General features: G+C 38.6%; 1 protein-coding gene across 4 annotated transcripts in view; it reads right to left on the minus strand.

Moving 5' to 3' along the window:
* LOC113666618 (uncharacterized) overlaps positions 1 to 14,636 on the minus strand; it is a 16,481-nt gene continuing 1,845 nt past the window's right edge. For 2 of the 4 annotated variants that reach the window (XM_089213906.1, XM_089213907.1), the window contains exons 2-4: positions 6,194 to 7,404; positions 5,954 to 6,002; positions 1 to 4,498 (exon numbers count right to left, since the gene is read on the minus strand). In XM_089213906.1, coding sequence (XP_089070032.1) covers positions 1,857 to 4,498; positions 5,954 to 6,002; positions 6,194 to 7,357 — 3,855 coding nt within the window. In that variant the 5' untranslated portion in view covers positions 7,358 to 7,404 and the 3' untranslated portion in view covers positions 1 to 1,856. Of the gene's footprint in view, positions 4,499 to 5,953; positions 6,003 to 6,193; positions 7,405 to 10,992; positions 11,165 to 12,167; positions 12,338 to 14,636 lie in introns of those variants that run through there. The other 2 variants (XM_089213908.1, XM_027182409.2) reach the window with 2 other exon arrangements.

A 14,636-nucleotide genomic window follows, 5' to 3' on the forward strand; every position in this document is an offset into this window, starting at 1 on the left:
GGCCATGCAGTTACATTTTATTTCGTCTTCGCATGTTGCAAAACAACACGATCATGTACCTAATCAAAAGGGAAACAAAGCAATCTGGGCCCAAGCTTACTATATTAAATACCTTCATTATTCATATAAAGAGATAAAAAGCCATCAACAGCTATACATACTTTTTAAAACGAAAATACAAAGAAAAATGCCTCTCTAATATACTATTCTTAATATCTAAAATAAAAGGTCCTCTAAATCTTTGTTATTCTAAACATCTGTTAGCAAATTTAGTTTATAGTCCAAATCGAGACTGCTTAATTTAAATAAACTTGTTTCAAAGTGTAACAAGTCTGACTTGTTATACTTGATTCTTTATATTTATATCCTTTCGATTTTTCTCAGGATTGAATGTCGCAACTCTCAGAAGTTCTTCACCAGGTAAATCATATGCGATTGGATTTTCGCTTATTTCATATATTGCTTAATGAGGCGTCTTTCAGCATAATTTTTTTTTCAGAGAGGACACCTAATGTTGAAGGGTGAACCTCATTAATTTTGTCAATCCCGTAAGCATAGCACATCTTGATCTCGACGTGATTTAACTTCTCTAAACAAATCTTTGATAACCTTAGGCTAATTATAAAGATCATGACCATTATTGTACCGAAGTTAAAAAAAAATGCCGTCCTTCAAAAATGCTGCGGCAAGGATTGTGTCATTAACTCGACTTTACAAACGCATATTCCTCAATGTTTGCTCTATTTGTAGTTTGTGCAATTAACTTCGAATACCTATCGGATATTCTCGTTATCAACTTAGTATTATTACTGCTGCAGAAATATGTCAGCGAAACAGAAACTGTACAATATTTTGAAACCATCTTGTTGCGCAGATAACATAATTCTTTGCTTTGTTGCCCAGTATATTAAATATCTGAAGTGTTCATTAGTTAACGAACACTTAAAAAAAATATTTTCTTCCTATGAACTGTTAAATGATAAAGGATATGTCACTCTACATATTTTCTCTGCTTGCAAATTAGGAACCTTAAAACATTTTCATCCGAAGTCGATATTTTTTTCGGGGTATCAGCAAAATTGACCATAGCAAATTAAATAGGTTTCGAAACAATATTTGACAATGTAATATTAATTTTTCAGTTGATGAACAATGGTATCCTGAAAACAGATTTGCAGCACAATTTAAACAAGTTCCTCGTTGAATAAAAAAAGATAAAAAAGATTAATGTTGAGTAATCCAGGTTGATTTTTTGCATCTTATCTTCCGATAATTTCAAATTGTCTCGTAGCAAATCTCGTCAACAAAGAAAGCCTTGGCGTAGATCTTATAAGACATTTCCAATGAAGCAATTTTTTCCGGGCATCAATAGGCCTTTTGTATAAGAAAAAGACCCAAAAAGAAGTCTACAAAGTGGACATAAGACCTGTCAATCATCGTCCTTACAGAACTACTGGGAGCAAAAAGTTAATCTACATGATTGGTAATAGAGGGGGACTCTGAAGACTAATTTGTCAGCTATTACAAAACTAAGTTCTTTAATATTGACAATAAGATTGTCCTGTTGAGGTTTAACTAAAGATTCCAGTCTCAAGATTGAAGGAGGATTAAATAAGGTACCTAAAACTAAGGCAACGCACTGTTGATATCATCATACTATACAGATGAGGCTTAAAGAACAAAGGTGTCTCATATGAGAGAACTCTCGAGAGGTTCAGGATTTGATTATTATAAGAAATAGCTTATTTTGCTCACCACAGTCTTTTTAGATATGTGTACTAGGAGGCTACTATGGAAAAGCGCTGCTGGAAGGAAAGCTATCCAAGCGAGGGCTTTGGAATGGAGGGGTGACCCTTTCATTTACAAGACTCTAACTCCTGTTCGTGATTCCGCATATGAGAGGCCAGATTGGAAATATAACTAAAACTCTTACTGCAGTATTGGCATTGATGTGGCTTGAGACTCACACTTGAGTGGAGGCGCAAGTGACGGTCCAGTGTACTCAACTGAGCAAAGCTCTTGTCGCAAAAGTGACACTTGTACGGCCGCTGTCCAGTGTGAGAACGCATATGGTTGGTCAACGTCGATTGCTGGGCAAAAGCCTTTCCACAGAATTTACACGGATACGGCCGTTCTTTTGTGTGAGAAAGTTCATGCTTCCTGAGCGTGGAAGGCTGAGAGAATGATTTGCCACAATAATTGCAAATGTAGGGCTTGTGGCCTGTGTGCGTTCTCAAGTGGTTTGTTAGCGTCGTGCTTTGCGCAAACACTTTTCCACAGTACATGCAGGCGAACGGTTTATCGCCAGTATGCGTTCGTAGGTGCGCCTTTAGGACTCCTGACTGGGCAAATCTGCGACCACAGAAGTTGCACTGAAAAGGTTTATCACCTGTGTGTGTGCGGAGGTGATTTTGGAGAGTGGAAAAATGCGCAAATTTCTTGCTACAGTATCGGCAAACAAACCTTTTCTCTTTCGTGGTAGGTGCAGTGTAATCGGTCTGCACTTCCTGCGTGTGAATGAGGAAGGTGTGATCTTCTGAAAAAGACCCATTACGCTGTTGTGTCTTTTCGCTTTCTGCCTCCGTAGTGACGGTGGCTTCAACGGAAGTAAATGATTTGTTATAGGCCGGTTGAACTGTGTCTTCTACGGGGTTACTGGAATCACATCCCTTGCCTCCAGGGGATGATGGTTGAGTTTCTGAAGGTTTGTTTGGCGCTTTACCCTTTGCTGTAATTCCGCGATGATCAAAATGGTAACCGTGGAGCTCACCATGTGCATTTGTAGCTGGAGTACTCCACGAAGAATCTGCGGCGCTGGGAACGCTGCCCCTTGACGGATCACATTGGCCGAAAGACGCTCTGTCATAACTAGAACCAATTTCCTCAAAACGTCCAAGGTTACCTACTGGACCAATCATCCATATGGGGCCGTGCCAGTGTTGTGGTGTAACGCCATTGCAGCCATTGTTGAAAGAACTTCTTGCGGCATTTGAATGTATAAAGGGCTTGTTCGGCGACTTTGATTGGCCATGTGAATTTGTTGGATATGGAATGAACTGGGTCTGTTTGTGCCTAGCTTCCAGTTCACGAGGTGAGATGACATGCGGATGGCGTGGAAACTCAACGAACTGCGGGTAATTTTCGCTGGACGGGTCGCTGTTCCGTCTTTCAGGAAATGAGGTACCCTTTGGTGGATACTTTCTCAGAGCGAATTCTTTGCTGCATAATACTTGTGTTGGTGAGTTTCTTTGGAACACATAATCGTGTCTTGTAGGAGAGTGCCGTTGACCAAGACCAGTGTCTTCTTGGGAGAAAATCTTTCTACCATTACCATAAACTCTGAAAATTTCTGTTCTTTTTTCACATCTGTCTTTAGACACTGATGCATCGCCCTCGGGCTGGTATGAGAACCTTTCCTGATAAACGTTTTCACGGCAGGAAAATTCCTTGTGGCGAGTCTCCAGCTGTGAATTTGGATGCCGATAGGTTTCCTTTGCTAGATGTGGATCATCAGTTCTTAATCTCTGAGGACGTGGTTGTCGGCTCTTCCTTTTCCTACTCCCAACAGCATTTTCCCGTTGATGAGAACAAGCTTGGAAGGTACTCTCGTTGCAAACTGGTTTATGGCGTACTTCAGTCCCTGAGGAACTTGCTTGGTAATGGTCAGTCTGGCAAAATTGTCCTGAACATTCATACGTGCTGGTCGAGTCCTGGTTGCATTTGATATCTTCTTCTGATCCACGAGTATGTTGGCAAACCTTCTCGACTAGAATCCGTCTCTCTTCGTAATAGTCGTGAATTTCAAGAGCACGACTACCCCCATGTTGTACGTGCTTGGTATACCAGTTGGGAGACGTCTCTTTTGACTCCTGACCATCGTGCACGGAGGATCGAGTCACTTGGGTATCATTTGGAAAACGCGAAGTTTCTTGATCTGAAACACCGGGTGAAGCTTTAACCTGTGGCTCCAACCAAGGGCCATGGTCTTGTCGTCTCTCGCGCCCGCTTTTGAATGTTTGCTGATTAGGATGCCAGGTGCATCTTGTTTGAGGGTGTGGGGATGAAATTTCTCTGCCAGGTAAATTCTGTTCTTCAAGGTCAACTGGCTCAGAGATTGGTAATTGGTCTACAGGACGCTTTGGTTTTTTTACTATTAAATCTTGTCGACCATAGTGTGATTCTGTGCTACTTCTTGGGCAGTAGACCGGTGGACTGTATGGAAAATCTTTGTGACTTTCCAAGCCACAGCAAATGGATTCGTGTTTCTCAGGAGAATTTCGGTGGTAAGAACAGCGAAAAGGACCAGGTACTTCCTTCCCATCCTCATTACCAATGTTGGTTCTTAGGTCAGCATTTTGCACTTCCATGAATTGGGGATCTTCCGTCGTTGTAGACTGCAAGGCTGGAGGTAAAACAGAGAGACTGTAACACTGGACAATTACTGGAGTGCATTCGTCACTTTGGCTTCCACTCTCTTGAGAATTTTCATGTGAAGAATCTGCAAGGTAAGAAGTGTACAATGCCTTCAAATGGCTAGTTTACTGAAGGTTTTTCTAAGTTTGTTCAGATCTCATTTGTAGATGTTACTGTATAATCTAACCGACAGAAAACACTACAATCCCAAAAACTCAACCACTTTATAAAACGGCGAGTAATGTTCTTAACAAGAAAGCGACTCCTAAAAGCAGTACAATACTTATCGTTAATAAACTTAACTAAGCACACCACAGTCTATATCCTAGCTAACCACTGACAAAATCTCACTGCTGTTTCCAAAGTTCCTTGAAGTGAGCAATCTTCCTCGGTAACTCTCTCTCGGTATGGCTTTCAAAACAGTCGTCGCTCCGACAACAACAACTACTTCTACTACTACATAAGAGAGTCTTCATATATATTCACAAAGTGTTCTGGAAGCTTACATGAGAACTGGCTTAGTAGTATTACCTAATGAATGCGTGACTTGATGAAATGTTGTGGAAAGTTCTATGGTATGCAAGTCAGCATGACTCAGCAGTCTGGAAATTTCTATAAGCTTATATTTACAAAAAATACTCAGAACAATGAATTATTTCATCTTAACATTACCATGGTCTAATTCCAATTTTGCCTCAAATACCCATCTCAATTGCAAAAATATGAGCCAGCAAATCTCATTTCTGGTGACTTTACCCCTTTGTCATCCATGCATAGTAAAGTAGACAGGTGATAAGGGTAAAGGGCAGACTTCTTAGAGGATGTTTTCAATTTAACGACAAATGTCAAACGGAAGGAGGATATTTATGGGATACGACAGAAAGGGTTGAATTGTGCAATGTTATAACAACTGAAACTTTGTTCCCTTTTCTTATTACCCAAGGCCACACACAAACAAACACGCACACGCAACTCGAATTTATCGGAACATTTTTCTGACATTCTTGATCTTGATGGAAAATTATATTTGTATGATGATAGATAGGTAAAAGTGCGCTTCGTGGAGATAAAGCGTCACCCTGTTTAGCTGAAAACATTTTCCTAACATGCAACAGTTACTTCATAAGAAGGGTAAGAACCAGGAAGTGTTGGTATATACGCTGTACCAAAATGTCTAGCTACTAGTCATAAAATCCACCGTAATCGTATTGCCAATGAATGATGAAACTGAAATTTTCATTTCGCTGCGAAAAACCCGTTGTCATATTATAGCACTTTGAGCAAACATATTTACTTGTTTGAAATTATAATAGGCTGGAACCTACAATTATTACACAAGGTTTTTCTCAGCCGGTTTTGCCCGAATCTATCCTTATATAAATTAAACGTTTGAAAGTGCTACAGAAATAGCTAAAAGAGTATAATTTCTTGTTTAACTTTTACAAACGGTTAGAGATTTCATCCAACTCAATTGTGCTCTTTTTCTCGCAAAAGGACAAAAGTTTATATGGGAGAAAAAATTTCTAGGTATGACACTTACTGTGAAGAGCTTGATTGTCATTTTCCGAGGGTTTCTCGAATCCTTTTTCCTTAAAGGAGGGAAAAAAGAATGAATTAAAACGATGCAATCTTAAATGAAAATAGACGCGGCAAGGTTGTCAAATCTTTTATGAGGCCTTGTAAGAAAACAAACAACTGCAAACGAATATTAACATCAAAGACCCAATGTTTAAACCTAATTTCAGTTGCATTTTTATCTTCATAAGCCAAAGTTACTCACCTCATTGAGATGTTCTGGTCCATTAGGCGATTTTACGGGTGATGACCCCAATTTGTTCCGGGTACGAAACTTCTCATGTCGATAGTTATTCAGTGGAGATAAATTTTGGTTCAATCTGTCATCTTGAGATGTCGAGGGTGGACGTGTGTGAGTTTTCTCGTAAACTGCCCCAAACGCATCATTTCCATTTTCAGTTGAAGTTTGAGCAACAGCGGTACAGCTGCTGGAACCTGTGACTCCCTTCTCTGGTTGTTCATGGACAACTTTTTGCTCAGAAATCGGATGTGTACTCTTCAAAGAATGTCGACTTTCAAGATGCCAGTTGGATCCTCGAATACGTTTCGGATCATCTTTCTTATTTAAGTTTCTGTCGACTCGTATGGTGATGTTATCTTCAATATCCCCACCTTTGTTTAAAGGAGCCTTAGGATCGTTGGTATAACTGTCATTCCTGAAGCAAGTCTGTCTGGCATGTTGTTGATGATAGCCTGAAAGATTTTGGCACAGATCCTTGTGCAATGGCAGTTCATCTTGATGAAGAAGTCGTTTCCTGTTCTCGCGTTCTTGATAGTTAACTGTTGCGGAGAGGGAGTTCTTCTTGGTTGTGGTCGTTCGTGAAAGGTGTCCTCCAGGACATGGAAAACTCATAGCAATTTCATGACCGTGAGAGTGGTCTTCTCTCCTGTCCCTGTTGATAGATGTGTTCTGCTCCTGAGCTTTGGTGTCTAAGTTCATGGAAGTGTTGTACCAGGCTCTCTGATTCCATTCTCGAATCATTTTTCGGCGTCTGTCAATAGGGCTACGTGAAGTCTGATTAATGTTAGAACATCGCACACAATACGAGCCATACAAATCGGGTTTAAAAAATATCTTGTCGCTATCCTGATATGATGAAGTACAATTACCCTGTTGGACATGCATCACTTTTAATCCGGGTGGTTGGAGGAGATTTAGAAGAACTTCTCTGCTTTGACACCTCGCGCCATCTCTTCCTTGAGGTTTTAAAACTGGTTCGTGGGATGTAGAAAGATGGCTGGATGATGAACCATCGGTGTGTGGCCCATTTCTCCTTCCTGAAATGTTTGAGACGTCCCCATGATGCTCCAGATGTGAGTGCTTGGATCTTGAATTATCATCTTGACTAATTGTATCCGTGCGGTTCATTGTTCTCCCCCTATACTGTTGGCCATGTTGTTGTCCTGAGCTTCACCCTGAAATACAGAGAAAGTGATGCATATATTACCCTTGATAATTTCTATGGTGATCAGCATAAAATTTGATCTACCAGTATCCAAAAGTGTAGTAACAAAGCCGTAAAACAAGTAGTTGGGAAAATAATCTTAACACTGCCATTTAGCTATTCCTCTGTCAACTTACAATGGGGATAAACGAAATACCGATCTTAGATAATCAGTCGGTGAACTCAGAACTCTATTAAATGATAACGTGGGTGAGGAAATGGTGGCAAATTGGATAACCATTTTTGAGAGTTTTGCTGGAACGGACGGAGGAACTGTGACAAGCACTCCACTCAGGCTTTTTCGGTGAGTTCTAAAAGATGCTCCATATGTTTTTAAACATCACCGTCATCATGGGATTACAAGAGAATACGTTTTGTACGGTTAAGATAAGTTTAATACGTTAACCGTTGCGCCAACTGTTGAAGAAATTTCGTCTCAATTACCTTTATTAACTTAATATTTTTCGCGGTAACAATTGTAGATTTTTTTGAAGGGGTAATTGTTCGCGTCGATTTTTTGCATATTTCGCAGTTTTTCTTTGGAAACTATGTCACTATTGGTTTGCAAATTTTCAGCGAGGTTCTCTCGAGTTTCTGCAATTTCCCTAAATTAAAAAAAATTTGCATATTTTGAAAATAAAATTTTAGTGAACTATTACAAAAGCACGGTAGGCAGAGGATATTGCAGTTTTCCTGTCATGCCACTCACTGTGACGTTCAGAAGTACAAAAGTATATTAGCGATAAGATTCGTTCTAATGTCACACCTTAATTCCTGAAGTATTGCCATTATGACCATCACTTTTTACATTAGTAAACAAAAAGATACGAAAACAGGGAGAATGCTCATTAGTAATCAGTGTCAACTATTGTGTAAAAGGATGTTATGTTTCCTATTTTTTCGGCAAATTGCATCCTAGGCCAGGCCAAAGATAAGAAACAAAAACATATTTTGCCACTCTCTAAAAATCAAAATAACTTCATTTCAAAACTTATATCTTTGTAGCGGTTTTCATTTTGTCCTCCTTTGTTGGACCTAAATTTACTATTTCTTGATAGTTAGGAAGTTAGATATATAAATATAATCAAAACAAAAATAAATTTGATCATTGATGCAAGTCCATGGCTAAATAATTCAGTATTAGAGGATTTCTTCACAAATTGCTATTTTTCATTTGTTATAGGAGGACTGTAACTCAAAAGCATATCTCGGAAAAAATTCGAGATGTTTAAAACTCATTATTCACAGGCTTTTAAGATATCATCTTCGTACCGCGACAAATGAAGGTATGGATACTTGATTAGTTTCTGCCTGCTATTTCACAACCATGCATACAGAGATCCTGTTGTCACAGTGTTTTCTTTCCTGTAGAAACCCAACTTTTTGGACTGCTACAGAACACTACAGCTGGTTTTTTTTCATTTTCAAATTTTAACTTTTGATTTTCAAATTTCAAACTCTTTAAGCTTCGATTAATATCAATACTTAAGACTCAGGTGAAACCTCCCTTCTATTATTCAGAAATACAAGAATGCTTTGTGCCTGGCAAAAGTCTGGGAATGTTTATGCGGAAATGATAAAAAAAAGTTTATAACTCCATTTTTAGGAGGTACTAACAATCATCACCGCTATTCAAATAACACATATACTAACCTGGCCTAGTCTGCATATTTTATTGTGAATTTCCCGGTAAGTTGAAGTCAAGAATATTTCAAATTTCGGCTGACTTTTAAATAAAACAATCACTGGATCGAATAAATGTTCCAAGGGTAATTTCAATATTTTTTCATAGATTTGTTTATTTAGGTGCAGCTACTGTAGCGACCATGTAGCATTCACAATACTTCAACAGATGTTAACTCAGAGTTTTCAACTTTTTAAAAATAAACGTAAAGATAAAAACACTTCTACTGTCATATATTTGATCGACAATTTCCAAAGTTATGTCTGTTCTTATTTTTAACTTATTTCGATATAAATAGAGCATAGAACCATAAAGTTCCTTGTTTGAAGGGGATTAATATTTGACTCTGTATCATTATCCAAAATCAGCACTGAATAATTTAAGTAACAATTGCAAACACTTTCTTCCTTTTGGTATATTTGCTTTTCGTTGGAAGATATCAGCCTCTGAGGAAAATGCAACAACAAGCTTGGTTACTACAGTAATCCAATATCAATTCAATGCATGTAGGCTTCAAAAAAGTTCATTTTAACCACGTTTCGTGTACGAGTTTTCTGGTTTAATCCCCGTGGAAGACATTTGACGTAGAAGCGGTTTGAGTCAGCTGCGCCTCAAATATAGCACTGAAACCCGTTTTGAAACTAAAAGTGCAATTCACAAGTTATTTCAGTTCCTTTGTCAGTCTCGACGAAACAAATCAATGTTCTTTTGTTGCTCAGAGCTTTACACGGAGACACGGAATTAAGGTTTAGATTGGACTTTAAACTGACGTGAGTCAACATCGCTGGTTTCTTTTAGGCTCCAAACACGTGTAAATTGCAAAAGAGTACGGAACTTCGGTAGTTTTGAAGAAACCTTCTTAACAAAGTCAAGTCGCAAAACGCAAAAAGATGAGGTGAGATTCTTGTAACGAATATCAACAGTATTGATAAGCCGAAATAAATTATCCACTCAAAGAAAACTCGTGTGAATACAGGTTGGTCGGATTCCTTTACGCTTTCGGTTCTTTTTGTCTTGAACTACTGAGGTGGTGTTTCTGCTAATCAGTGTTTACCCGCGGTAATTTGCCTTTCATGCCATTAGCTGTCTTTCTATATTTGCGGCGAATAAACATGGAATCAACTTGTTCAAAGACGCGCGTATCAAAGTGGATGCCTCCTAATCCTCGCTGTTATTGCAACTGGAGAGATCATAATGTTCAACTATCGACTGAAAAATCGGAAAAGTGATCTAATTACTCCTACATGAGTGTACATTGAGTTCTGTGATTCATTTATGCTCGCAGAATCTTTCTTGCTTGACCGCCTGAGATGTGTGGTAAACGAATTCGCCAGACCGTTTACTGTTAAATCGATAGCCAGCTAGCCAACTTTCACTAGCCAGTATAAATCAGTCCTCTGAAAAATTTAGATTTTGCTTATGAATAAGACGCTTAGCTTTCGATTAAGACTCTTCGTTGGAATCGATGTCTTGTTGTTAACAAAGTACTCACTAAAAGTGTTATGTGCTCTTTATTGTAGATTAGTAAATTTATGCCAAGTCTTTCAGACACCCGTGATTTATTAAGCGTTTATATGAATGCAAGAAACACGACGACGAAAGCCAACAAAAAAAATGTCTTTAAATATAAACTTTGCTCTTTACCTGTGTGTGAACAGATTATAAGACATTGATAGCGCCAATTTTGGAATTGCAGTTGCTCCAAAGCACGTACTATTACCCTGACAAAAATCGTTTCGCCAAATTGATACCTAATTTGTTATTCATCGGAAACTTCAATAAAAACGTGGCCTACCTTAAGATGCATTCCCTTATTATACCTGATTGCATTTCTTGTCACTCTATCCCCTCCCCCCTGAAAACAACGCGACCTACCTTTATGCTTTTCTTTAAAGAGAAGGCACTTGTTTGAACAGGTAACACTGCCATTCAATTCAGCGAGCAAGGAAAAAGTCGGGTCTAACGCCCATAATAACATGTTAGCGAGATAGATGTGAGCACTGTGGTTTTCCGCCTTGTTCGCTGAGCCGTGTTTTGTCTTAGTGATATTCTAATGAGGGTACTCGAGAAAATTCTCTCATTGGCCAATTTGAGAAGATCAGTTGGGGGTACCGTAGATCACGTGCCGTTGCTACAACAACAACTGAATGGAATTTGGTTCGATAAAGAACCAAATTTTGAATTCAATCCAGTTAAACAAACAAAAAGGTAAATTTTCGCCTCGTAGTTCTTCCTTTCGCCATAACTTGCCCAATATTTCAAACAGAAGGCGAACTACTTGGTCCGTAATTGTGAATTCTTGCGTACAGGCAGCGTTTTGTCGCACACGAACAATTACTTTTTGCTATTTGTCCACTTGACAGGCGGTGTAACAATGGATTTTTCAGCACGACAGATCAAGGCCGCTTTTAATGCTTTACACAAATTGCGTTTGCAGTGCAACGATGTCACGGGAGCTCTTTGGGCTGCACCTTCCCTTGTTAGGATCTCTTTCAAATCGCACTTTGACTTTTCTGAACAGTAACAGGTGCAACTTTAAGACAGAAACAAGGAACCATGAAAACTGTCGAAAGCCATTGTCTGCGAGCTCTTTGAATGATTCATGAAAAGTGGCGATTTGCATGCAAAATTCTCTGTGTTCTTTGTATAACGCGCGGTCTGTTGAGTGTTTCAAAGTGGTTCTGTTTCTTTATCTGTTTTTCAGTTTCGCACATCGAGCAACGATCAATGTTTGCCACAGATTAAGGGAACTGTCATCGTTCACCAAGTCAGTTATCTAACGGTTTATTTGTTCAGTCACTCTTGGCTCACAGCACTGAAATGTTTTAGAACAAACTAGTCTTCTTAATTACTTTTCGAAATGCACCCAAATAATTAACCGAGGTTCTTGCAACATATGTTATTCATATATTCTCTAAACGTAGGACTCATTAAGTCAATATATTGTCTAGAAGATGGTTATTCTTTGTACCTAGGAGTTAAAAAATTGTTTTGTCTTGCTTCCCCCCCATGGTAGAACAATTAGGACGCGGTCACGTATTTTAACTAACCTTCCTCGGGTCTTGGACGCAAACAAACCATCAAAAATATTACAATTGCTTTGAATGTGTCTCCTCCGCGTAACAATCTAGAGGAGATGTCTGCCTCAATCAAACTTGGTCGATAAAGTAACATCCATGTGATACAGGGCTCCTGTGTTTAGCAAAGTATCAACAGCTGTCTATATAAAAAAAAAAAAGGGATACGAAAAGTGGCTATGAAAATAGGAACTCGGAGATGTTAAAAATAGCTGGTACCCGTTGAAAACTGCCTACAGGCAAAAGTGGAAAGAAAACCAATCTTGAACATGCCTCAGTGCCACGCGACTCAATTTTGATAAGAAAAAAAACTTTAAGTTTTAGTATTATTATTTTTTTCCTTTCGTTGCGTGCCTTCAAAAGCAAACATTGACTCTTGGAAGCTATTTCCACTGTTGGGCAGAAACAGACACCGTTTGAAAATATTTTCATTGTAAATTATTACCAGTTCGTCATGGGAGACCATTCGGTTGCGCGCATGAATTGGTCTGAGAATAACTTGCATTTTCTAGAAACTCGTGTTAGGAGTTTGTGTCACGCATTAGAAACCATGTCTTTCTTTTTTGTTGTTTGAAAGCTGCCATTGGCTATAAAAAGGCGTAAATATTAGCTTTTTTTTTTTAAATAAACTCTGATTCAAGATGGATTTATCCTCTTGGAAGACGAAATTTTCATTTTAGCACGACTTATTTGGACTAGCAGACGTTCACAGCGTGTTGTAGCTTTGTTGAATCTTTGAGCTTATTCTCGTGGGTTTAAAGTGTAGCTTTTGTCGTTGTTTAGGTTTAGGTTCTGTGTGATCGACACCCGACAATTAAGAGTTCTCGCTTTGCAGAGGTTTTTCAATTTGATATCACACAAATGTCACGATGATAAGGTTAATTATAATAACAAAGTAATATTACCACTGTCTGGTATTACGGCTGTCTCCGAGTAGAACGAGTTTTCCCGATGACACGAACAGTACCGAGAGGTCAACACGGTGAAAAGAATAGGTGATATGTGGTCCTTTTTCAATAAAAGTGTTTCAAACCAAGGACGAACAGCACCGTCAATTACTCCAGCTATGTGAAACCTGCCAAGCGTTTGACTTGAACTGATTTCATTTCCAAAGGCAATAACGAATCACAATTTGATTGACGGATTCTTGAAAGCTTTAGTCTTAGGTGCACTTGCGATATGATACAATTGAAAAAAAACTTTTCAGTTTGAAAACAGGAAATTCGCTACATACCCTCTTCCGTCGATTTTTAAGATTATTCGACTCAGTCTAGTACAGTAAATATTTCAGTACCTTGAACTGTTCGCGTACAATTTCGATGTGAACTCTCGATAATACGACCACCAACGGGCTTCTTTTGTCTTAGTCGAAGGCGTTTACTCCTTATTACAGACAACCTGTTGTTACGAACAGACTTCAACGCCGGACTGTCTTTTTTAGCCAGCCTTAGCTCCATTACGAAATTGATTCCCTGATAACAGTGAGAGGCTGATAAACCAGTGGCCAGTGATTGGCGCGTTAAGATTCAAGGGTCTTTAAGCGAAGTTTTGGATGAATCTCACATGATTTTAAAATGAATGAAAGGCATGCACTCAAAGTAAACCTTTAATATAGGAATATTTCGGTATCTAAAACTGTTGAATTTCCACTACAACCCTGAATATTTCACTCACATTGACCAGGCGTTACTGTGTTACCGTTCGATCAGTAGAACTTTCTATGCAACATTGTAAATGATAAGGTTGAAACACCCTTTAAATTTTTTTTAACCATTGAAGTTTGAATAGAATTCCTTCAAAAACTGATGTGATATCGGGCAACACAGGCTAAATAAGAGTTTCTTTGCCTTCAGGGCAGCTCATGCTATCTCATATCTCCTGCACAACTAAATATAGAGTAGAAAGAAAAGTGCCCGAGTATCTTTCTGTTTCCAAGGAAATGAAGCCAATATAGAAAAATGTCTGTCTTCCCTGTCTTCGCATGAAAAGCACAAACTTACAGAGTACAAAATATCAGTGTTTCAGTCTTGATGATTATGATGAGAGCAGGTAAGTTCCTTCCGACGCCCCGAAAAAGAAACACACCCTACTGCGATTGTGAGTTTAGGACAGAGAAGGAAAAAAAACGACTAGTTTACTGAAAGAACAAAAAAACAAAAGGAAAAAAAAAAAGGAAAAAACAAAACTGAAAAACGAGCCATTATCATATATTACTGATCAGCTTGAAAGCTGGCTTTTACAACTGTGCGTGAGGTTTCCCAAATGAAACATCGATTGTATCATTAAAGGTCAGTCCAAATTTCTGCTGATACACAAACTGTTTATTCTTTTATATCTGATGAAAATGTCAATCGAGTCAGTTGATAGCTATCACCAAAAACTCCTTATGATTAGGCTAAGAACATGAAAGTTTGACACGCAGCAGTCGCCATTGTTTTCACT

This window comes from Pocillopora damicornis, chromosome 8, assembly GCF_964200805.1.
Source record: "Pocillopora damicornis chromosome 8, jaPocDami1.2, whole genome shotgun sequence".
NCBI lineage: Eukaryota > Metazoa > Cnidaria > Anthozoa > Scleractinia > Pocilloporidae > Pocillopora > Pocillopora damicornis.